The sequence below is a fragment of the Neofelis nebulosa genome, chromosome 10 (genome assembly GCF_028018385.1).
Source record: "Neofelis nebulosa isolate mNeoNeb1 chromosome 10, mNeoNeb1.pri, whole genome shotgun sequence".
Lineage (NCBI taxonomy): Eukaryota > Metazoa > Chordata > Mammalia > Carnivora > Felidae > Neofelis > Neofelis nebulosa.
This window is the reverse complement of record NC_080791.1, coordinates 65,719,568-65,745,816: the sequence shown is the minus strand read 5'-3', so window position 1 is coordinate 65,745,816 and position 26,249 is coordinate 65,719,568. Positions and strand designations below refer to the sequence as shown.

General features: G+C 41.6%; 1 protein-coding gene across 1 annotated transcript; it reads left to right on the top strand.

Moving 5' to 3' along the window:
* Window positions 1-928: 928 nt before the first annotated feature.
* NRIP3 (nuclear receptor interacting protein 3) lies at window positions 929-25,839 on the top strand. Its single transcript, XM_058688174.1, has 7 exons — window positions 929-1,199; window positions 18,266-18,427; window positions 18,935-19,017; window positions 20,931-21,070; window positions 22,259-22,311; window positions 22,437-22,531; window positions 22,815-25,839. The coding sequence occupies exons 1-7, from the start codon at window positions 1,026-1,028 to the stop codon at window positions 22,828-22,830; spliced, it is 723 nt and encodes a 240-aa protein (XP_058544157.1). The 5' UTR covers window positions 929-1,025; the 3' UTR covers window positions 22,831-25,839.
* Window positions 25,840-26,249: the final 410 nt, after the last annotated feature.

Below are 26,249 nucleotides of genomic sequence, written 5' to 3'. Positions count from 1 at the left end.
GGTAGAGGCCAGAAGCCAGATGCCTGAAAGGCTCTTTAGAATGGCTTGAGAGTATCAAGGACTCACAAAGAACACCGAGTTCCGATTGCTCTCGGAAGCATGCTGGAGAGTGAAAGACCCTCCCGACGGTAAGCCCTAGGGGTGCTTTTCTCCCCGGTATTCCGAAGAGCAGGTGTGGGGCACCTTGCACTCCTGTGCAGTAGCGCGGAGGCAGGAGCCATTGCCACACCTCAGCCCTAGGCTGGCTCTCAGGTTTCCAACCAGCCCTGCGCCCCCCGGCTCGCAAGTGCGGATGCGGGTACATGGACAGAGGGTGCCAGGAGGTGGAGTGGGAGGTGGGGGAGGTGTCCCCGGAAAGCCGGCTCCAGCCAGCCTGCAGGGGCTGCCCCCTCCCCAGTCACGTGGCCTGGTGGGTGGGGACCGGCCTGAAGTTGCAGAAATCCTGAGCCATCCCAACTCTGAAGTGCGCTGTGGACGTTGGGGTTCCTGGAGGGGGCGCGGAGTTGGGAATTTGCAAAGCCGAGCAGCGGCGCGGACGGAGGGACTTGGGGCATGGCTCAGCTGGCGGTGATCCCGGGGTCCGCCACGGCGTGGCCAGGTGAGCGGCAGTCGGGGGCTACAGCGGTTGGGGTGGGAGAGGCTGCTCCACCAAGGGGCCCCCACACCCTATCCCGGTCCAGGGGATGCGGGGCACCCTCAACAGGAGAGGGCGGTGGGATAAAGCGGCCGTGGTAGAGCCTCGGCACTCTGAGTCAGTTCAGCCAGCGTCACCCCTTGTCGCCGGTCCTTCCTTCAACGAGGTGCCTCAGAGACCCGCAGCGGCCCGCGAATGCTGGGGAGCCGTGAGCAGGGAGGGGGCGCTCCGCTGGCCCCGCCCCTCGCGCGCGCACTGGCTGCTCCCCGTGACGTCACGCTCGGCTATAAAACTCTCGGCGCGCGCCTCTCGCGGCGCTGGAGGAGCTCGAGGCTGAGGGCTGCTGGGGAGACGAGAGCGACGCGGACGCCGGGCCGCGGGCGCCTCAGCGATGTTTTACTCAGGGCTCCTCAGCGAGGGCGGCCGCAAGGAAACGGACATGCGGGAGGCCGCGTCGCTGCGGCAGCAGCGCCGGATGAAGCAAGCCGTGCAGTTCATTCATAAGGACTCCGCCGACCTGCTGCCCTTGGACGGCCTCAAGAAGCTGGGCTCGTCCAAGGACACGGTGAGCTCCCCGCAGCCGCGCCACCTGGGGATGCCCGCACGCGGCGACCGGTCACCGTCGCGCCGTGCGGTCTCCCCGGGCCCGCCCTTGGCCGCTTTCACTGAGTCACCCGCCCGGCCCCCGCCCCCGCCTCCGCCAGCCGCTGTCCGCTGTCTCGCTCTCGCTGGCTCGGATTCCTGTCCATCCAGCATCTCCCTGCTTCGCTTTCTGTCGGGATTCCGTCGTAGCTTTCTTTTCCAGCTCGCGCTGCCTTCCGCTTCGTGCCTCTGTCTAGAGTAGGAGACCCTGCCCTGCCTTCTGGCCCTCTGGTCTCTTTTCCTTCCCGTTATTCTCATTCGTAGTTCCGAATTCGATTGCATGGGGCTTGAGCCTCGCTTGGCCGGGCTGCTTGGCCAGTCCAGTGACCCAGACAGAGGTGACTCCTTAATGGGTGTGGGACGGAGAGGAAGAAGTGGGAAGGGGGGTTTCTTGGCAGTCACCATACCCAGATGATTTTGTTACATCCATTTCCCCCTTTGCCAAGTCTACTTCTCCGTTTGATTTTGGGCTTATCTACCTTGACCTTCTTCTGAGGAGGGAGAGAGAAAAAGGGTCGAATGTGAAGGTTTCTTGAAGCCCAGACATCTCTTCATCATTCTCATCTGCATCTACCTCCAAAGAGTGGATACAGGCAGCCAGGCTGCTCCATCTCACTGGCCAGCTAACGTGTGGAGCTGGAGCTGGCGCAGGCTTTTTTTCTAGCAGGGTCGTTCTTTGCCTTAAGAAGGAGAAACTCCAGGACAGGAGGTCTGGGTTCAAAGACCATGCTGTCCTCTCTAGGAGGGGGGTGGATGGTTCAGGATTGCTAGTTTAAAGAACTGTGCTTGACTCTCATCCTTCAGTCACTGTAGTGGAACTGGGCCAAATATATGTTTAGGTTTGCAGTTTTATCTGGAGTTTTCTTGTAGTTTACTTGTTTTCTTGAATTTCACAATCACGGTATTATCTGGGCAATAATTAAATGTCTTTTAAATGAGGTAGGTGGTCTGTATAATTTTTTCAGTATTTTTTGAGATTTTGGAATATTTAATTTGGCATTAATTTGGTATGATATTTGGCAGAGAAAGAAAGGTGTCAGCCTGGTTCACTGAAATTGCCATTGCAAGCCCTAGATAGTATGGAAGGTAGAGCTTCTGAATCCACTTCCTTTTTTTTTTTTTAACCATGACTAATGACACACAGATTCCAATATCAGATTTGCCCTCCCCCATTATGATAGAGAATAATTTTAGTTATTTTTGAGCAGGGAAAGGCTATCCAGTTATTTTTCTCTGATTTTTCCAAGGTATGTTACAGGATAGTCAACCTAATTCATACTCACTCAGAATCATGAGTGACTGAAATGCATTCCTAGAAAAAAGATAACTCTCTGTCTTCCCTTCTTTCACTTTAAAGTGGTCTAGATTCATGTAGCAAACCAGGTCTAAATCTTACCTTTAGGCCAAAATAATCCTAGTTCCTAAAAGCTTCAGGAACCCATAAAGAGGGAAGTATTTAAGAAAAGAAGTAAAATGTGGAATGTTTTTCTTCCCCTTATGCTGGATATAAGAAATGATTGACATTTGGTTGTCCTGGGCTGTCGGAGTTCCCTATCCCTGAGGAACTACCACTCTATCCTTCTGCTTAGCATTCCTTGTATTACTTCATCCTGTGTAGGAAGAATTCTGTCTGCTTTTCTGACTCCAGTCTGTGTCACTGGAGTCACACAGGAGCTGGTAGCATAAAACATAGGCAGTCAGTTGGAAGGAGGACGCATCCTCAAGAAGCAAGTTATTGCCACGGATATGATGCCTAGCAGTTTACTGTGAGACCTTGAGTTAGGATTCACACTTTTTCTCTGAAAAAGAGAGAAATCCATTGCCATGCATTTGATATCCCTCTCTCACTGTTCTCACACTCTTAATGTGAAAATGATTACACAGAAGAGCTAGAACAGGTCACAGAAACCAAGGCAGATTGGGGTAGGGAAAGAAAAGCTATGAGTACTAGGGTGAGGTAGCATGATTAAGCTCTCTTGAAACTGATGTTGCTGCCTCAGTACAATCTAAGAAATAACCTTAGAAGTACCCTATCACTTCACTTTATGCCTATGTCTGGTAGTGTAGACAATGACTGAATTTTCTTTCACCGAAGTGAAAATTTGAGCCAAAACGAATTGATAGGTCTGTGGTACAAACCCAATAGAAGAGGAACGAGAAAAAGAGGGAGATGGGGGAAAGAAAAAATTAGGTTTTTGTTGTTGTTGATGGTACAGAAATAAAGAGAGGACAACTTAGTTTGAGATTTCTTTTTTTTTAATTTTTAATGTTTATTTTTTTTAATTTTTTTAACGTTTATTTATTTTTGAGACAGAGAGAGACAGAGCATGAACGGGGGAGGGTCAGAGAGAGGGAGACACAGAATCTGAAACAGGCTCCAGGCTCTGAGCTGTCAGCACAGAGCCTGACGCGGGGCTCGAACTCACGGACCGCAAGATCATGACCCGAGCTGAAGTCGGCCACCCAACCGACTGAGCCACCCAGACGCCCCTTAATGTTTATTTTTAAGAGAGAGACAGAGAGAGCGTGTGCAAGTAGGGGAGGGGCAGAAAGAGAGGGAGACACAAAATCTGAAGCAGGCTCCAGGCTCTGAGCTGTCAACACAGAGCTTGACGCAGGGCTTGAACTCACAGACAGTGAGATCATGACCTGAGTCAAAGTCAGACGCTTAACTGACTGAACAACCAGGTGCCCCAGGACAACTTAGTTTGAATTGACTTGGGTTTGTGCCAGTGAGGAGATTGTGGTTTGTTTTCCTCACCCTAGTGACCCATATTAGAATTATACTGTTGGGTTTTATGAATTATCTACCTTTTAACATGCTGTTTCTGAAATATTCACTATTTGATACCAGCCTGCCAACTTTTTTTTTTTTTTGGATTGGCAAAGAGCACCTGTAGGCAATAAAATGTGGTCTTGTTCTCTTGGACCCAGGGAAGTGCCTTTGTCCTATTCCTGTTTATGTGTAGTTGGCTGTGACAAAGTCTCCTGTGGATATAATCTTACTTCTTATGTCTGGTTACCTTATTTTGTTTATCCTTTCATTTTGTGATTTTTTTTTCTGTATTAGATTAAGAACCAAAATCAAAGATATGAATGAGTAATATTTTATTTGATTTATTTTTTTTTTAAGTTGATGAAGTTGGAGAAAAAAATTTCTACTCTTGGAATTTTGCCTCTTGTAATTTCTTTTGTCTTAGCTACCAGTTTCATAAATGTTCTTTTCATTGAGGTAAGGACTTTTTATTTTTAAAAAGTGTTTGTTTAATTTTGAGAGAGAGGGAGAGAGAGAGATCTAGAGTGCAAGTGTGTGTTGGAGAGGGGCAGAGAGAGAGAGAGAAAGAGAGAATCCCAAGCAGGTTTTGCACTGACATTGCAAATCCCAATGCAGTGCTCGATCTCATGGTGATGAGATCATGACCTGAGCCAAAATCAAGAGTTGGATGCTTAACCGACTGAGCCACCCAGGTGCTCCAGGACTTTTTAATTTTTAAAAACAATGCTGTCAAATAGCTGTCTTTCCTACATGATAATATTATTGACCATTAGGTTATATCTTTAGTTTTCCAGCAATAGAAAGAGTTTTTCTTTCCCATCTATGATTGAATCTACTTATAGCCAAATGCTTTAGAAAAACTCACTAGAATTAGGAGTGAAGGCTGCAGTAAGGATGGTAGAACATAGCAAAGCCACCTGACCATGAAATCACTAGTCCTATACTCTGATCATTTGATCTACTTGATCACAGAATGCCATAAGACATCCCTACTGGTATATATTTTGAATCAGAGAACTTTTGGAGCCTTAGAAGAGAAGCAAGAAATACCAGTATAACACCAGGATCTGGTGCAAACTGAAGAGTCAGAGCTATGATTGTATCCAATTATAGCAAACATTATTTGAACACTTGCTGTGTTCAGGACACAGTACTAGGTGCTCGGACCACAAAGAAGATAGCAGTTTCTTTCTACAAGAAGTTTATAAATCAGGGGAAGGACAGGATAAATTAATTTAAAACAAGTAAATGTGTAATATATCAAGTAGCAATAAATACTATGGAGAAAAACCAGGGTAAGGGGAATAGAGAGTACAATGGCCAGGGTAGGGTGGAGTGGAATCTTGTACTTTATACAAGGTGGTCAGGTAAGGCCTCTCCGATAAGATTACATTGTAGAAGATATTGAAGGAAATCAGAGAGCAAAATATCTTGGGAAGGAATGTTTTAGGCAGAAGGAATAGAAAGTACAGAGGCCTGAAGTGTCACTATGCTTGATGTGACTGAAAAACTATAAGAAAGTCATTGCGATCAGAGCAAAATGAGTAAGTGGGAGGGTGATAGGAGATAACATCAGAGAAACAGTGGGAGGCCAAACTACTCAGGACCTTATAGGTCATTGTAGATTTATTTGGCTTTTAATCCGATATGGGAAACCAGTAGAAGACTTTGTACAGAGGGGTGACATGACATGACTTATTTTATAAAAAGATTTCTCAGACTACTGTGTAGATTAGGCTGATGATGGGCAAGAGTAGAAGCAGGGTGACTGATTAGGAGTTTTGTTATCTAGTAATCCAGGCGAAAGATGAAGGTGGCTCAGAGCAGTGAGAAAGCAGTGAAGGGGACAAGGGAAGATCAGGTTCTTGAAGGTAGAACTGACAAGTTTAGTTGATAGATTGGATTAGAGATCTGAAAGAAAGTAGTCAAGAATGACCTTAAGGTTTTTGATCTAGCAGTTGGAAGAATAAAGTTGCCATTTACTGAAATGGCTAAGACTACAGGAAGAGTAGATTAGGAATATGGATTAGGAATCAGGAATTTGATTTTTGAATGAGTTAAGTTTGGGTTATCTCTTAGTTAATCAAGAATCAGGTGTAGTTGTTGAGTAGACAGCTCCATGAGAAGACAAATAACACCATCAGGAAGCCTATGCTTGTTGCCAAGGTGTTATAGTCTATAAGCACTAGAGGAGTTCAGTGGAAGAAGTGATTACTTTGGCTCAGTGTGGCAATAGTAATGGAGATCAACATCTGATTACAATGTCATCATTTCATAGTAAGTCAACTGACTACAAGATGTTATGGAGAGGAGGCTGCCAGAGTGTGCCCTATAGAACCTCAGAGCAAGAACTTTACAGTTTATCTGGTCCAGTCCCTGCCTGTGTGAATCCTTCCTAACAAAAATGCAGCCTGCCATGGGCACCTGAGAAACTGCTCAGACTAATCCACAAAGCAGATAACAATCAGGAATAGGGATCTTCTCTTTGAAATAACATGTCCGTGAGCTACACAGAAGGTCTGGAGCAACATAATGGCCTACCTTAGACAGAGCCCCATTTGTTGTTGTTGTTATAGTTGTTGTTGTTGTTTATTTTAGAGAAGAAGAGAGCAAGAGCAGGGGAGAGAGGCAGAGGGAGAAAAAGAGACTCTTAAGCAGGCTCCGTGCTCAGTGCAGAGCCTGATGTGGGGCTCAAACCCGTGACCCTGGGATCATGACCTGAGCCAAAATCAAGAGTTGAATGCTCAACCAACTGAGCCACCCAGGTGCTCCAGTCCCCATGAGTTTTTGAATAAATGTAAACCCACAGACAACTTGCCTATGTTCCCATGGGGGTAGAATGGGTCACATGTTATATATGCAATGAGTAAACAAAGAAGAGAAGGCACAGATACTAGTGCTCTTTTAGATTTCCAAGGCCTGATAGATCTGTATATTCAGCTTGAAATGAGAGTCAATCAGGAGTCCATGTTTATCCACAAATTTTAAATGAGGACTAAATGGAGTGGGATAATTTCATGCCCTTTTAGGGAAAAAAAAAAAGAATGGTAATCAGTTTCAATTTTAAGCTGAGCATGAGGATTTTAAATATGTATATACATATATATATACTTACTAACATTTGAGTGCTTACTCTATACCTGATGTGGTGTTAAATGTTCATATGGATCATCTCATTTAATCCTCACCAATGCACTACAAAGTGCTTACTAACTTGAACTCAACTTTGTCTGACTCCAAGGTATGTATTTTATTATTTTTTTTATTTTTTATTTTTTTGGTAGGTGGCAGGTTTAATAAGCAAAAAGAACTTACATATGAGGCTTGTCTTGGGCATCAGTAAGACAAGAAGACTCTTGCACCTGCCCACCAAATCTTAAAAGTTTATTGGGAGGCCTTGATTAGGTTCACTTACACATACCATGAAGGTGTTCTCAACACATCTCTACCTCAACACTGTCTATGTTCTTGGAGCAGCCTCTGGGAGTGGGAAGGGCAAGTGGAATTCACATTCCAAAGACAGGGGTGGGGGTAAGAGCCTTGGATGGTACAGTGCCAGCTTATGGGTAAACCCAGTGATCATATCTTTTCCATGACCTTCCCCAACATTTTATAATAACAAGATAATCCTAATTCCTTTTCCTATCTCTTGTGTCATTGCCAGTATTAATTTCATTTCACCTATACATAAGAGTATATCAGCATCTACTATATAAAAGCATTGTATAAAATCATATGTAATAAAATATATTGTCGCTATTATAATTTTGAAAAAAACTGTTATTTGTTACCTTAATTAAGAATAAAAAAAAGGAGGGGCGCCTGGGTGGCTCAGTCGGTTGAGCATCCGACTTCAGCTCAGGCCACGATCTTGCGGTCCGTGGGTTCGAGCCCCGCGTCGGGCTCTGGGCTGATGGCCCAGAGCCTGGAGCCTGCTTCCAATTCTGTGTCTCCCTCTCTCTGCCCCTCCCCCGTTCATGCTCTGTCTCTCTCTATCTCAAAAATAAATAAATGTTAAAAAAAAAGAAAAAAAAAGAATAAAAAAAAGGAAAGGCCTTATTTTAGTTTCACTTATTGCTTTTACAGTACTCTTCCTATCTTTATATAGATCCAAGCTTCTGACATGTCATTTTCCTTCTCTCTAAAAAACTCTAATATTTCTTGCAAGGCACATCACTGGCAACAAATTCCCTTAATTTTTGCTTTTCTGAGATACGCTTTATTTCTTTTTCACTTTTGTTTGTTTGTTTATTTTGAGAGAGAGAGAGAGAGAATGCACAGGTGAGCAAGAGCAGGGAGGGGCAGAGAAAGAGGGAGAGAGAGAATCCCAAGCAGTGCACTGTCAGCGCAGAGCCTGATGTGGGGCTCCAACTTAAGAATTGCGAAACCATGACCTGAGCCGAAATCAAGAGTCGGATGCTTAACTGACTGAGCCACCCAGGCTCCCCACTTCTTCACTTTTGAAGGATAATTTGGCAGGTACAGATTTTGAGGTTAGTGGGAGTTTTCTCTCAACACTTTATTAATTTAATTTATTAATTTTATTTTATTAAAAAATTTTTTAAAAATGTTTATTTTAGAGCGAGACAGAGAGACAGAGCATGAGTGGGGGAGGGGCAGAGAGAGAGGGAGACACAGAATCCAAAGCAGGCTCCAGACTCTAAGCTGTCAGCACAGAGACTGACATGGGGCTCGAACTCACAAACCGTGAGATCATGACCTAGGCCGAAGTCAGATATTTAACTGACTGAGCCACGCAGGCGCCCCTAATTTTAATTTTTTAAATAAAGTTGACACACAACGTTATGCTAGTTTCAGGTGTATAACATAGTGATTCAACTTCTCTATAGGTTATGCTATTCTCACCACAAATGTAACTATCATCCATCACTATACAATGCTATTACAGTATCATTGACTATATTGCCTATGCTGTGCCTTTTGTTCCCATGACATATTCATTGTATAACTGGAAGCCTGTATCTCCCACTCCCCTTCACCCATTTTGCTCACCTCTCCCACCCCCTTCCCTCTGGCAACCATCAGTTTGTTCTCTGTATTTATAGGTCTAATTCTATAAAGCATATATTTTAAATACTATGCTAAGCAAGGGTTGGCAAACTTTTTCTATAAAGGACCAGATAGTAACTGTTTTCAGCTTTTTAGTCCAGTGTCTGTCTCAACTACTCAACAATGCTGTTGTAGTGCAAAAGCATCCATAGACAGTAAATGAGTGGGGTTGGTTGTGTTTCAATAAACCTTTATTTACAAAAATAGGTATCAGGCTGGATTTGGCTTATGGACTGTATTTGCTGACCCCACTTTCAAAGTGGTTCTAGTTGTGGTTCAATTGCTAGCTAGAAACCTTGGGTCTCTCTTCTGGGAATAAAACCTACAAATGGGAGAGACTTATGTAATTTCAACCGCATTGTCTGGTCTAGTCTATTCTGTGGACCACAAAATTCCATTAGTTTGATTCTGTCTGGCTTCAGTGCAGTATAGGTAAAGGGATTAAGAAAGTGGCCTTAGAAGTTCTTGCTCAAAACATGATTTTGTGGCATTCTGCAGTATAATCTACTTCCTCTCACCTCACTTTTCTTCCCACTCTATAGCCTGATTAGAAGAAGAGATATTTAACCAGATTGGGTGCCAGATTGAGGAACCTCAGCTATTTCTACCCAGAATACAACACTGCCCACAGAGTGCATTTCCTTCAGAAGCTCCTGATAATAGTGAAGGCAGCACATTTGAGCTTGCTGCTAAGGTTTAGATGTCTAAACCCTGGTTAGGGTTTAGCAGCCACATTTCAGGGACAGGAGAGAACCAGGGACTGCTTAGATTAGTAGTACCTTGTTGAGGTAAAGCATAAAACAAGATCCATGTCAGTAGGATGACTGGAGAATTATGTCCAAAGGTCACCAGAGTGCCTGTAGCACCTTTCTAACTAATTACTAATGTGTGTCTTGAAGGACTTCAGGAAACTAGAATACAGTTCTTGGAAAGCCAATTTTTCAATAAACATAAAAATAAACCACCTAAGTAAATTTCCTAAGCAATAGTCAAGGAGTGGGAAAGTAAATTACGAACTATGTAATGTGTAAGTATTGAGGGATTCTGAAAGAAAGATCTAGATGATGTTAATCAAGAAAGGCTTTTTGAAGAAGTGAAGAGTAGAGATTTGTTTATTCAGTACTATATCAAGGACCAGGGGTATAGCTGTGATCAAGACATTTATGGTCCCTGCTCTTGTGGAATTAACAACCTAGTGGGGAAGTGAAATAGTAAACAAGTAAATAAGCAAAATAATTGTGGATTTATAATTACTATGAAAGAAAGAGTAGGATATGTTAATAACTGAAGAGGTGGGGTACCCACTTTAAATAGTATAGTTGGGGGGGCATCTTTGATGAAATGACATTTGAGCTGAGACTTGAAAAATGAGAACAAGTTAACTATTTGAAGTGTTAGTGGGAGAACATTGCAGACAGAGGGAATAACAGGTGCAAAGGCATTGGAATGGGGAAGAGTTTTTGAACAAGGAAGTATGGATGAATAAAGGGAGTGTGGCATGTATATGGTATGTAGATGGAGGTTGGAGCAATGGACAAGAACCAGATGATGCAGAACCACATATACCATGGTAAGAAGTTTGAATTTTATTCAAAGAACAATAGGAACCTATTGAAGGGTTTGGAGTAAGGGAATGTATTATCCAACTTATATTTTTAAAAACTCACCCTGGTTGCTATGTAGGGAATGAACTGGAAAAGGATGAAAGAAGAGGCAGAAGATAAGTTAGGAGTTTTTTGGCAGTTCAGATAAGAAGTGATGAACCAACATATAGAAGCAACCTAGGTGTCCATCTGTGGATGAATGGACAAAGAAAATGTAGTATATATATAATATTCAACCATAAAAAAGTATTAAATCTTAACCATTTGTGACAACATAGATGACTGTGAGGGTCATGCTAAGTGAAGTGAGTCAGAGAAATACAAATACCATATGATCTCACTTATAAGTGGAATCTAAAAAACACAACAAACAAACAAAACAACCAAGGTCATAGATACAAAGAACAGATTGGTGCTTCCTGGAGGGCAGGGGAGCGAAATGGATGAAAGTGGTCAAATGGTACAGACTTCCAGCTATAAAAAAATAAGTCATGGGGATATCATGTCCAGCATGATGACTATAGTTAATACTAGCATACTGCATATTTGAAAGTTGCTAAGAGGGTAGATATTGAAAGTCCTCATTTTAAGGAAAAAAGGGAAAACATTATAACTATGTATGGTGATGAGCATTAACTAGACTTATTGTGGTGATCATTTTGCAGTATATACAAATATGAAATCATGTCATATACCTATAACTAATATAATGCATGTATAATATAATTATACCTCAATATTTAAAAATTGCATTGTTTAAAATAAAACTTAGAGGATGAGGTCAATTAAAGTTACATTGCATTTTTAAGGTCTAACAAGCTTTGAAGGTTTTCTGCAAGTATAAAAGACAAAAAAATGATGATGGCTTGGATTAGATTGGAGGTAGTAAAGATGGGGAGGAATACATTAATTCCAGATATGTTTTAGAGAAAGCAACAATGGTACTTTGGGATGGAAGTTTGGGGAAAGGAAAGAATAAAAAATAGATGGGTGTATGGTGGTGCCATTTTACCAAGTTGGTGGAAAGGGAGAGATCCAGAATGTTAAAACTGAACAGGACTTGGAAGCTCAAACAAACTTATTTTATTACTGATGAAGAAAGCAAGGCTTGAGAAAAGTAATGCCTACCAAGATTAGTGATTGGCCCAAGATAATATATGACAACTGATCATTTTGCTGAAAGTAGAAAGTCTTCCTGGAGGAATAAAGATAAGTTTGGGAAGGAGGATGAATGGTACTGGAAGATCTTTAATGTTAAATTGAAGATTTTGTGTTTGATATACCTGGCCAGAAAACCTCTGTAGGTTAAGGAGACCATGAAACTAGTCTTTTAGGATATTTCTTGGATTTAGCAATAACAGTAGAAATGGAGAGGGAAATATAAGGTGTTAAAGAGGTAGCAGAGTTTCACTCACCGAGATAGGGAAAAAGTTCAGGTTTTGTGGGAAAGATCAGTGCGACAAGTTAAGTTTGAAAGTGCCTGTGGAATGTCTAAGTAGAAAGTTCAAAGTGGCAGTTGGATCTATGAGTCTAAAACTCAGAAGTGAGATCTGGGCATGAGACAGCGTCATCATCATAAAGGTAGTAATTTATGCAATGAAAGTAGATAAGGTTGCCCTGAAAGAATATGTAGAGTGAAGAAAGGACCAAAGACAGATTAGTGATTTAAGAAACGAGCAGAAGTAAGGGAACCAGTAAAAGAGACAGATGCCAAATAGAGACAGAAAGGTGGTTTTAGAAGCTAGTGGAGTGTGTCAGGAAAAATGGAGTGGCTGTGTTTTGTTGCAGCATTGTTTCTAATGGCAGACGTGTAGAAACAATCTAAATGTCCATCAGTAGTTAAATAGTTAAATTGAGATATATTTGAACCACAAACTCAAATGTCTGCAGAGGATATGCTGTTTTAAAATGCAGAAAATAGGGCAGATGTAAGAGAACAGGTGCCAAGGTGGCTACCTGCCTAAGTTACATTGTTGGTGCCTGTGCATACACACATGCACACACACTTTGGTTTTTGCATGATTGGGCTGATACTGTTGGATAGCTAAATCATCACCTATTCTCAGACCTTTTTTACCTGCATGTCTCCTCTATAGAGATTAGAAAAGCTGAATTCTCTCCCAACTCCCTTTGCAGTTAAGACTGGGCATGTGAATTCTGATCAAGAAGATATAGGGAAAATACTGAGGGAACTTCTGGGAAAACTTTTGCTTTCCTGATGAAAGGGATAGATGGCACATTGTCCCCTCATCCTTCCTCACTCCTTGAGGAATATTTATATGACCATGAGGGGATATCCAAGAGTACAGAGACCGTAGCCCCAAAATTGTTAAACTGCTGAATTATTGCCAACATCTGTCTACCTCCAGACTTCTTGTTATATGAGAAAAAATATACTTCCATTTAAGACATTGTAATTTGGCTTTTCTTGTGGCTGAACATTTTCCTACTATATTGGGTATACTGTTTCATGTAATGTTTGTTTTTATAAAAGATACATTTAAAAATTTAGACTATTCCTTGTGTAGGGATCTCTATATATCTAGGTCAATGGTGATATTATTATTTCTTGACTTAATTGATTTTATCATTATCTATTGATTTTCTACCATAATAGGTAAGGGTTTAATTCTCTTACACCTCTTTATTATGTCCTCTCTCCTAATATACTAATACTCTGTTAAATAACTGTTTTGGGTCCAATCAGCATTTACTGCTTAGTAAATAAGAAACTGGAACTGTTCATATTATTCACAGCTGGGTCAAATAATGTACTGTATTTCCTTTCTCATACAAATATTTGCGTTTCTCAAAATTAATAGTTGCCAACTTATTTTTTATGTAAAATTTAAATCTCCAAGTACCTTAAAACTGTAGATGATATACCAGGTCCATCACTTTTTTCTTGGAGACATCCTTCCTGGAGCCCTCCATCCTGTAATTTCATTTTGGACTGGTTGCTCTCAAGGCCTGTTATATATCCTATATCCTAGACTTTTCCTTCAGCATCATTTTCAGAATATCCTTTGCCTCTCTTCTCTATTGGATCCTTTGTTCTTGGACCATATGATTTTTTTCTTTGTTCATTGGTTTCCCTCACTTTGGTGGAGCATGTCCTTCAGTAGTTTCTTAAAGATTCATGGGAAATATCTTTCCTGAGTTTTGATTGATAGTTTGGCTAGGTTAGGAAACTATGCACTGTCAAATTTTTAAAAAGTATTATTCCATTGTCTTTTAGCTTCTCTAGTTGTCCCTATGCCATTTTGGTTCCAAATCCTTTGTATTTGGATCATCTTTTTCTCTTTGGAAGATTTTGCAATCTGTGTCACCCATAATATTCCAAAAATTCATAGTGATGTGAAATTTTGTCGTGGGCCTTTCTTCTCTTATTAGATGAGGCTCTACGTGGATTTTTTCAATCTTTAAATCCATATCCTTCAGCTCTGGCTTAGTATGGTACTCCATCCTCACCCTTAGCTGTTCTAGAAATCTGACAGTACGTAATTTCTAAGCCTAGATAAACTATTAACCAGACAGAGTTTTTTTGATTTACTATTTAAAAAAGAATAAACTTTTGGCATACTTCCCATTTGTCTGGGTCAAGTGGGAGTTTTATGAGGCCTTTATACTGATCTATTTCCAACCCTCTAACTGTAGAGGTTCTAATACCTCTAATTCCTCAGCCTTTTCAGAGTTTTAGTTTGAGTAGGAAAACTGCTTTTACAGCTAGACCCCAAAAATATAATAGCTCAAACATAATAGTTTATTTTTTCTTAAGTAACAGTACTAGTAGAAAGGTCAGCAAGACAGTCTTCTTCCATATAGTCATTTAGGGACCTAGACTGACAGTGGCTCTTCTGTCTTTAACATGTCACCTCTAAAGGTTGCCTGGGTGGCTCAGTCAGTTGAGTGTCTGACTCAGCTCAGGTCATGATCTTGCTCATGGGTTTGAGCCCTGCATCGGCCTCTGTGCTGACAGCTCAGAGCCTGGAGCCTGCTTCAGATTCTGTGTCTCCCTCTCTCTCTGCCCCTCCACTGCTCATGTTCTGTCTGTCTGTCTGTCTCTCTCTCTCAAATACACATTAAAAATTTTTTTTTGAATGTGACCTCTAAGAAGGTTATCTTAAGGATCATTTCCATTCCAACCAGTCAGAAGAGAAAAAGAATGGAGGAATGTGCACAGGATATTTTTATGGATCAGGTCTAAAGTGGTACATGTCGCTTCTCCTCACATTCCGTTGGCTAGAAGTCAGTCATATGGCCATGCCTAACTACAAGGAAGTTGTACTGCACAAGAGAACATGGATTTTGATGAACAACTGGCAGTCTTTGCCACTCTAGCATTGTATGGAGTGGAATGGTGTGAAGCTTTCTTTAGTGTAGGTCAGTTACCACTTTTCTGTTTGCTTCTCAGATTCCACAATCTTGTCTCTTTTTGTCTCTTCTTTTTTGTTATTGTTGTTTCCTGTATATTGTTCTTTTTGTTCTTATAGGTTTAGGCCTTTCTTATTCCTTGACTATTATTTTAGTGCAATTTTGGTTGGGAGCACAGGTAAATATGCAGTTGCATGTCATTTAAAACCTGTAGGCATAATAAAATGACCACAGAAAACTATTTCTGAGGTTCATGTGGGTTTATTGGCTGTGAATTTTCAACTTCTAAACTATATTATGAATACTTTTAGTTATGAAATTGAACAAAGAGAATTATATGTATGACATAGAAAAATGTCTTTCAAATATTAAACAAAAGTAGAAAATGTTAGAACAGTGTTATAGTATGATCTTATTTTTGTATGTGTTTGTATATGTACTAAAATGTTTGGAAGGATATACTTCTAAATTTAATGGTGGTTATTTGTAGAGAGTGGGACTGAGGAATGGTTGAGTTGAGGGACACTCCCTTTTGATTTTATATATTTCAGTGATATTTGAATTTTTTCACTGAGCATGTATTGTGTTTGAACCTTTTTTGGTTACTAAAGAAAAGAACACATAAATTGTCAGCAGGGTCAAATGCCCCAGAGAACTCAAGGAAAAACGAAGTCTGAAAAATATCTACCAGATTTGGAAATTAGGAGATTATTATTGGTGTTGAGGGATCAGAAGTAATCTCAGTGAAGAAAATATAGGATATCAGGAAATAGACATAGTGATTTGGGGATTCTTTAAAAATAGACTGTTCAGTGGGGCGCCTGGGTGGCTCAGTCAGTTAAGCTTCCACATCTTCATTTCAGCTCAAGTCATGATCTCATGGTTTGTGGGATCAAGCCCTGTGTTGGGCTCCATGCTGACAGTGCAGAATCTGCTTGAGATTCTCTCTCTCTCTCTCTCTCTCTCTCTCTCTTAAAATAAATAATTAAACTTAAAAAAAATAGACTATTCAAGACAAGGGTGTGATTAGAGGAGGATGTTGAATTGAGGGTCTGAGGTTATGTGGAGTTTTCTCCCCAATATATGAGCACTTTGAGTATGTTTTATAACCTGTGGAGGAAGAATTCTATATGGAAGGAGGAAAATTCAGAAGAGCAATGACTTCAAGGAAAATAATTTCAGAATTTTCCTCATCTGTCCAGTAATGATTAGACTCCTTTGCAAGATTAGGAGTAGTGAGGTAAAGCCATGTTCAGCAAGACTGATGTAGAAGGAAAGCCCCAAACTTTCAGTGAGCAGGGCTTTCGTTAAATGGCCTTTGAATCCCTTCTAGTCTTCAGTTCTACAAAGGTAGTTTATCTGAGTTGGTTCTGCTGAGCATGGACTTGATCGAAGCAAACACCCTGCTTTAATATGACTTGAGCTAGGAATCCAGGCTTATTAGTGAGAGAGTTAAGAATGAAGAATTTCTGTTTCTTTTGAGGAGCAAAGCATTTTCCAGTGTCACATCAGGAAATCTGACAGAGTTAGCACTTCCTCTAGCTCCTTATCAAGTTAAGAAGCTCTCATTTTCTTTTTAAGTGCCTCTCTCTCTCTCTGTCTCTCTCTCTCTGTATCTCTCTCTCTCTCCTTTTCCCAAGGATACTAATTTAGAATCTGTTTTGCCAAGAGTCTGTGTATTTTGGGAATCCATTTCTTCACCTCACCAGGGTTACAGTGAGTCATGGCTCTGACTCCATTCTTCCTCAGAAATTGTAAGGTGGTAGATAATTAAGACCTTATCCAGTTTTAACCCCTTTCTTGGGAAAATTCTAGGCTCTAGGCTTCTAAGAGTGATCCTCTTCGCCCTAAAATTGGAGAGGCACCTGGTATGTGTTATATAGAAACTTGGAGTTAGACTCTTTCCTCTGAGAGATTTTAAATATTATTGTAAACTGAGGATAAGATTCTTGTGTATAGAAATTACTCAGGTCAAATGAGTTCTTATCAAGAGGTAACCTATATTTTCTACAGGCCACTTTGTGTAGAAAGAGCAGAGCATGGATATGGCTGCCCTATGAACTCTCCAAACAGAATTTCTGTCAAAGAGCAGACTTGAATTCACATTCCTCATTCTGCCTCCTAATATTAGGTATCCTGGCATAGATATAAGGTCTTATTAAGTCTCCTGTTTCTTGGTCAGTCTCTTCCCCTTTTACACTCCCACTTTTTGGCCCATTGGAGAGAGAGAGAGTGGATAACAAGCATCTGACAAGAGTTGCCTTATGTTTCTTGAGGTCCAGAGGATGTCAGTAAAGATTAGTCATATGGGTTCTGCCAGGTTCCAAAGTGGCAGAACTGAGAGGGTTGCTCAGCAGGTATGGATTCCTCTCTTCCTGCCCCAACCACCCCATGAGTTGCCTAGCCCACAGGACAGTCAGGTCACGAAGGCATATGAAGACTGGGTCCAAAAGATGAGACTGTAAGGGAGTGAGACTTGAAATAAAAGTGGGCAGGGACATCTGGGTGGCTCAGTCAGTTGAGCGTCTGACTTCAGCTCAGCTCATGATCTCACATTTGTGGGTTTGAGCCCCATTTTGGGCTCTGGGCTGACAGCTCGGAGCCTGGAGCCTGCTTCAAATTCTGTGTCTCCCCCTCTCTCTGCCCCTCCCCCACTGGCTCTCTGTCTCTCAAAAATAAATAAACATTAAAAAAAATTTTTTTAAAGAAATAGAAGTGAGCAGAGCTTCTGACAACCAGTACTGGGTAGGTTTCTTTGGTCTGTGAGAATGAGCTGCCTCATCTGTAAATTACCTGGGAGGATACATTTCTTCCACATAGACTAAGGTCACTTTAGCCCTTGTAAGGGAAGGGAAGGCAGTAGGCCTTCCAAATCACAAGGGTTCCTCAGTTCTCTTTAGCCATAGAATATTCACTGGCCCTATCCACATTTTCCAATGTCCCACCTTGCTCTTTAATTCATTCAGGGTGGCCTACTGCAAATTCATTCATAGTACCTGCTCTGATAAAACCGATGAAGAGTCTACTTGAAGGAAGAATAAATAAGAAGCAAAGGTAGAGCGCAGTTATGTGAGGTTCCTTCATTACTTCTGTGGGACCTGGGGGACAATGGGAAAGGGGGGAAATGACCTGTCACTAAGATGCCTCTGCTTTCTATTCCTCAAGCAACCTCATAACATTCTGCAGAGGCGCCTCATGGAAACCAACCTGTCTAAACTTCGAAGCAGCCGTGTTCCTTGGGCCTCCAAGACCAACAAACTGAATCAGGCTAAGTCTGAGGGACTAAAGAAGTCTGATGATGATGACATGATTTTGGTTTCTTGCCAGGTAATATTCTGAGAGTAGTTTTTCCAGGGTTTTCTGGAATGGGATTTGGGCCCATTGTGATCCCCATAGTGGGGCCCTCTCCTCCAAACTATAGAGTATGGGTCTTATCATGGACTCACCATAAGTGAGTTTTATAGGAAGCATATGCTGCATTTTTATGCATGTATATCTTTATGGGAAAAAGGACCAAAGCTTTCATCATATTTGCAAGAATGCGTAATACACACACACACACACACACACACACACACACACACACCACACTTAAAATTAAGAGCTACTTGGTGTATAGAACTATAAACACACAAAATTCTTTGGGATCCTCTGTCAGCTCTAGATTCAGCAGGAAAAAAGCTCCTAAAGGAGATTCTGCCATGGATAAAGATGAGACATTACCAGCCTATAATGGTGAGATGCTCTCCAGCCCTGCCTTTCATATGACATCTGCTTGCTCCCTTCCCTTTTGCTTCTCTAGCTCCTGCTTAACAGTATGTTTCCTCTCCACAGTGTGCTGGAAAGGATGTGAAAGCCTTGGTTGACACAGGCTGTCAATATAATCTCATCTCTTCAGCCTGTGTGGATAGACTGGGGTAAGTAGCCACTTGTACTGGGTGGGAATCAGATGCTAATGCACTCTTTTCCTGAATCTATTTTGAGGTTAGAGATGGTGAGGGTCTCTACCAAGGCTCCAAGAGAAGTGTGCAGAGTTCAACTAGTCAGCTGGAATTAGTCCTTAGTAGAGGGGGCATGGTAGATTCCCAGGCACGTGGGAGAAATCAGTGAGCCAGGAAAGCCTCAGGTTTTCCATCAACTCCCACCTATTAATTTCTGAGCAAAGACTTTGAGGGTCTATAATGAGAGAGTGTGAGATCCTTGGTTCATTGTTTGCCATGGCCTGATTCTGATCTGCCCTGCCAGGACAACAGATTAGAAGAAGCTGTCCTGTTGGTATATCCCAGATGAGTAAAAGCAGGGATGCGCTTTATCTTAGCTTACTCAGCGTACTTCTGGAAGCCATACTGCCTGTCCCAAGAAGATAAAACTTAGAATAGGATGGCTATTGCTGCTGGGCCTGAACCATCGTAGGTGTGATTAGCTAGCTGTTTCTTAGTGCCTTTCCTCTCTGTAAAGAACACGTAAAATCAAATCTTACTGCTTCTCCAGCTGGGGATTGGGTGTGAAGCAGATACTTCATATATTGATGTCTTTGGTTATTTAACAGCTAGAATTGGGTTCTTCCTCTTCTGGTCAGAGAAAGTCATTTTGTATCTTTCCTCCTTTTCAGTCAATGGGTACTTTTATTTCTTTCCTTCTTCCTTCTCTTTCCTCCTAAGTAGCAGGGGGGCCCTAAGGTCTAGCCCAGAATTGGAAGAATCAATCCAATGTCATTTTCTACTTTTCTAGCCCTCAGTACAGCAAATCATTCCCAGCTCAAATATCTTTATTGAAACAATCACTAGTGTAGATAAAATGGTCCATTCTAGGCTACTTTCAAGATGTTCACATTCTTAGTTGGGACTGGAACAAGGCTTGGTTTGTATAGTTAATGACCTCTGCCACCTGATCTGTTCCTTCTTGTTTCTACCCTGTCCTCACCCTCACCACCACTGTAACTCTTTGAAGCTGGCTCTGTGGGATTTGTACACTGATATTTAGGCTGGTGGGAGGAGCCCAGGGCACAAGTGCTCCTGTGGGAAGAATCCTGAGCTTTTTTATGTGGTGAAGAGGTGAAATACAGTGCAACATGATGGTTCCAGAAAGGCTAATAATGTCCTGATGCATAATTAGGCACCAGTCTGCCATGGTTCCAGCAGAATTAATAACCATCTGTAAAACTGTAGTTATTTTTCTTTTGGATGAGCTATAACACCAAAAGAGGAAATGGAGTAATGCAGAAGTATTGGCACAGAAAGTCCATAATTAAGTTTTTATCCACCAACCCATAATAGCTTGGGTGCTAGCTGTTCCAATCAGCTTATATAACTGTGTAAAACCTGGGTGCTGTTCCTTTCCTTTCTCCCCTGCAGAGACAAGTTAAATTAATTATGAATTTCTCCATGATATTCCTTGCTGATATCAATATCAATGTGATTACCAAATAAGTACCAGCATCCACTAACCTTATATCCTAAGACTGATGAGGATAAAATGCCCTCTCTGAGGGCAGTTAGCTGTTAACTAAGTTGCCTTGCATATAAGTGGGGATTTTAGGATGCAGAACAGGATTTTCTGAGTGTATCAACTTTCATTTACACCAATGCAGATAGTGACATAGCTTTTTGAGAACAGCAGCTAAATCTTTCAGTTTTTGTATCCCCTGGCATAGGTAGGACAAAATTCTGAAACAAGAAGTATAGGTTTTCTAGCACTTTTTTTTTTGTTTTTGGTAAATTAAACCCAGGAAAGCCTGGAAAATTACACCTGGGGGCCAGAAGGTAGAAATTGCCAGATTTTATCAAAAACCTCTGCCAACGGGATTCTGATAGTTCCCTCTCTGATGCAGACTCAAGGAGCATGTCAGATCTCACAAGCATGAAGGAGAGAAACTTTCTCTACCCCGGCATCTGAAAGTAGTGGGGCAGATTGAGCACCTGGTGATCACACTGGGCTCCCTCCGTCTGGACTGTCCAGCAGCTGTGGTTGGTGAGTAGAATTGAAAGTGGGACCTATGGACCCCTTTTGTAAACCCTCTCCCTTCTTCCACCAAACCCTTGTGAGGTCTCATGCCTGTAAATAACTGACTTCTTCAAAATCCCAGGTTTCCACTTTTTCTGTACTATAGACTTGTCCCAATTTTTACTCTCCAAAGTACCAGATGGGCTCTGAGCTACATTCAAGACATGTTGAGAATCACTAAGAAAAAGGAGTGTGTAATTCAGGATAAAAAAATTTAAGGGTAAGAAAATAGACATTTTTGTGTGCCAGTGAAGATGGTTCCTGAAAGCTTTCCCTGAGCTATTGGAGGTAGAAGGCAAGATCCTCTTACTCCTTTGCCATAAATCACTTTCTACTACCTCTTGTACTTTCCCTTATGTAGTCTCCTCTACACTACTGTAAATCCTGAGTTTTGTCTAAAGGCCTTTGGCTTTTAGAGTTTTTTTTTTTCATTATATGAAATTTATTGTCAAATTGGTTTTCACACAACACCCAGTGCTCATCCCAAAAGGTGCCCTCCTCAATACCCATCACCCACCCTCCCCTTCCTCCCACCCCCCATCAACCCTCAGTTTGTTCTCAGTTTTTAACAGTCTCTTATGCTTTGGCTCTCTCCCACTCTAACCTCTTTTTTTTTTTCCTTCCCCTCCCCCATGGGTTTCTGTTAAGTTTCTCAGGATCCACATAAGAGTGAAAACATATGGTATCTGTCTTTCTCTGTATGGCTTATTTCACTTAGCATCACACTCTCCAATTCCATCCACGTTGCTACAAAGGGCCATATTTCGTTCTTTCTCGTTGCCATGTAGTACTCCACTGTGTATATAAACCATAATTTCTTTATCCATTCATCAGTTGATGGACATTTAGGCTCTTTCCATAATTTGGCTATTGTTGAGAGTGCTGCTATAAACATTGGGGTACAAGTGCCCCTATGCATCAGTACTCCTGTATCCCTTGGGTAAATGGCTTTTAGAGTTTTAAAGACCTAGGTTTGAATCTTGGCTCTATCATCTTTTAACTGTAATGATCTGGGAAAATTATTTAATATAATAAATGCTCAACAGATGTTTATTGGATGGATGGATGGATGGATGATTAGATGGAACCCAATAGTGATAAGGCTGACTTCTAAACCAGAATGGCAATAGTTGAATCTTACTTTTTTTTTTTTAGAGGACAATGAGAAAAACTTGTCCCTTGGTCTCCAGACTCTCCGATCCCTTAAGGTAGGATTGATTTTATTTTCCCTTTGATACTTACTCTCTGGGTGGGGGGTGTGGGGGTGGGGGGGATCCTTTTGCACTGACAGTAGGATTATTGACAGTGCCCAGTGATTCTCCTTTGTTTTCAGTGCATAATAAATTTGGATAAGCACCGACTGATCATGGGGAAGACAGACAAGGAAGAAATCCCTTTTGTGGAGACGGTTTCCTTGAATGAAGACAAGTAAGTGCCCAAATGAGTCAGGTCAAGTAAAATCCACTTGTCATTAGGTGGAGGGTTCTCATATAGGATATTGGGTTGTGTTTGTTCTTCAGTCTTGCCATAAGTACATTCACCCCTAACCCCTAGAGTTCACCATCCCACAAAACTCTCTAGCCCATATTCTGGAATGAGTAGTAATGATACTGGTGGGGAAATTAAGTAGCTTTTAAACTAAAATTGTACTTGCCTTCAACCTAACTTCTTTGAATTTGGTATCATTTTTTCTATTTCTTTCTCATTTCAGCACTTCAGAAGCATAACTACAGACTGCAGCATGTCTGCACGTATGCATACATACCAGGTTGACAGATTGAGAAACCTGGGTTTGAACCAAATGCTGTAGCAACTTGCTGTGGACCAAGTCCTTTCCTCTGATAGAAGCTCCAGGGGCTCCTTCCCACCCAGACCTCTCTAGACTTTAGTCTGTGCTTAGAGATCTTATCTGGTTATAGCCATTGTTTTTTACTCCTCTGATCACTTAATTTATAGACCTTTTGACACTGCCAGGTCTCACTTGTGGCCTACTTCTCTGCTTCTTCCAGGAATTTGCTTTTATTAGTCAGGTATAGGGGCTGTCAGGTTCTATTTCTCTATAGATACACTTGCTTCTTTTCCTATAGCTAAAATGTATAATAAACAGGAACCTGACCTTTATCTCCTTTCAGCTGTTTCAATGAGGTGCAGGATACCTAGGTCTCAGAATTAGAATTTCTTCTAATTCTTTCGTTGATTTCTCAAGTATAAATTTATCTGAAAGGGCCAAGAGAGATCATCTAGTTAAACCCTTTTATTTAAAGGTCCAGAGAGGCGAGTGAATTGTCTAAGCTCTTATACTAAGTCAGTGGCAGAGGAACCTAGAGACTCAGACTTGACAAGCCAAGACTATGTTCATTCTCCCATTCTGCTACTTTTGTCTTCAGGCCTTGAGAGGAGAATGAAGAGGTGGGGGGTTGTAAAAAGGCAGGGTAGGGGAAGAATCTGCTTTGGGGATGGATGCCAGGAGGATCTGAGTAGCCCTCCCTCCTGTGTGCTAAGTCTACTAAAAGTCTCTGCACCCAGTTGTCACATATAGGGCCTTATTTTGGTGCCTAAAAGCTGAGGGTACAAAGGTGAATGAGATGGTCTCTCACTGTGAACTTCTTAGAGGGGGGAAGGGGGAAAGGAGCCACAGACAGAAGAACATTAATCACTTTCTGAGATGGAATTGAAGGCTATGTTAAATAATCAGGGGATCACTATTAGACATTGATACCTCCAAGATCCAGTCATTATTTCTGCCCAGTCTATTATTTGTCTGCCATGGACTCAAGTAGCTGGTATCATGAATAGGGAAAGGAAATGCAAAAAACCTGAAGAGGTCCAGAATAGAAGGAAATACTAGGTAGAATAAGTTGGTGGAAACTCCTACCTATGGAAACCTTTCTGGGGTGGTGGTCAGGAATGAAACTTCCAGGCAGCAAACTGAGGGTTGGGAAGCTCTTCAGCTTTGCTCTATTTTAAGGAAAGAGGCAGGGTAGGAGCTGACAGTGTTAAGGACAACTTTTTCTGACTGCCCAATGTCCCCTGCCTCTTCTCAAAACATTGGAGGTCACAGGGGTATCTTGAAGCTTTTTTGTTGGGGTGTCAGCTTAGGCACACAGATACCTATAATGGAATCTCCCCTTCAATTTGGTCATAAAAGTACTTGGAGAAGTCAGAAAAATACTCAGCTATATCTTTTTAAGAGATTCCCAACTCTATCCTTGCTTCATGGAAGTAGTTTCCAGCGCATTTAACAGATCCCATGTTGAACTTTGCCAGGTCCCACCTATAATCTCATCTAGTGTTCAGCTACTGCCTCTACCAAACAACTTTTTGGAACTGTGAATGTTTTTAGGCTTACAGAAGCTCCCTAAAGACTAGGAATTTGGTGACTCCCATTTGAACAGCTAGGCAGCCATAGTACAGCCTAGGTCACCCCAAGGCTCCCCTTCTTATTAGCCTCTATAGCGGAAGCAAGATGGAAAACTAAGCATAGCCACAGCAGAGGAGGCCATGCCTGAACTTCAGCAGGGGTGATCCCAGTTTACCAGCCTTCAGTGCCCCCTCCAAATTTACCACATTTTTTCCTGGGGTGAGGGAGACCTGTGCCTTTCCACTGAGGCCTCTCCACTCTCTTGCCCTACCTATCATGGCATCCCTTTGGCCTGCTCTTTACCCTAAGGCTGAGTTGAAATACTTCACCCCTTCCTTCCCAGGTTGAAAATTCCACTCCAAGCCTTGGCTCTTGGCTACTCGACAGGCATATTGTAAGTTGCTTCACCTGGTTTATCCTTATTTGGATTCCTGGTGGACCAAGTGAGGCCAGAAATTCTTAGGTGTTAGAAACATGTGACTGATTCTGACAAATTGAGTTGAGGATCATGTGGTGTCAGAGGAATGATCAGATGGCCTTTAGTGATCTTTCTGGCCTCTGAAAATTAATGATTTTCCAAGTTTGGAATAGAAACAATTGGGATGATCTGAGCTTAGGATATCATAATCTCATTCGCAGTCAGATCATTTGAATTCACTAACCAAATAATTGTGCTTTAAACCTCAAGCTTTATAGAGGTACCTAAAAATGTCTAAAGACAATTATGGGAAGTCTTGAACTTCATTAATCTTTAAATGCTGCCAAGTTTATTATTCTGGTAGCCCATATCTCTCTGGTATTCATGAGGGAGCACCTGATCTACTTTTTGGGAGCTGGCAAGGTAAAAAGGTAAAGTTATTCGCCCCAGAATTCCCTAAAAAATTCTCTCTGGCACCTCTGATTCAGGATGTGAGAAGAAAGTGTCTACCCAGGTCAGAGTTCTCAAGACAGGCAGTAGCAGGCATTAACCCTGCAGAACTAGTACCCCCCTCATTCCTTATTAGATCTCCATCTCAAGTACAAGAAGTTTGAAAAATATTGGTTTTGTTATTTGGTATATCTATGCCTGAGTTATTTGAAGAACAAATGTTTTCTGACTTTTCTATTTCCTTGCCCTGCACAGACCCCATCTGGTAAGATTTTCTATTCCTTAGCTCAAAGTATCTGTGGAATGGAATGCTTATTGTGTCAGCTGCCCTGACTCTTGTGTAATAGAAGCATCCTTCCAGGCTGGAGACATGGAGGAGATGAACTGGATTCTTCCCTCCTTCTGTTGCCAAGCCTCTACATTGGCACTTTACCTGCTCAGTGTTTATGGCTGTGTTGGGTTTATTTGTGAGATTGATGTAACAATAAAGTGAAATCTTCCCCTCTGTGTGCTTGTCTGACAAAGTCTCTGTGTCAGGGCCCCTGGAAGGTGAGGGAGCCCAGGCACAGCCTAATTGCATCAGTGTTTCTCTCATAGGGTCTTCTGAACACAAGGCTTTGAGGTCCTCATTTTTCCATTGCTACTGGTCCTTTGGCAGTCTCTTATTGGCTGTATGTCCTTGGGAAAACTAGTGACCCTCTATGAGCTTGGTTTTGTAATTTTTAAACCATATAGTATTTGCTACACAGTATCAAATGTAAAGTGGTTGTCATATAGTCGTCCCTTAAAGATTTAACTGCATGTGAGAATAATCTTTCATGGTGGGTCAGCAGTGTGTAAGAGAATAATTTCTTCCAGAAAGGGAAATATTATTTAGTTAAAATAAATAGCACAGGTTTGGGAAGGGGAAATATTAT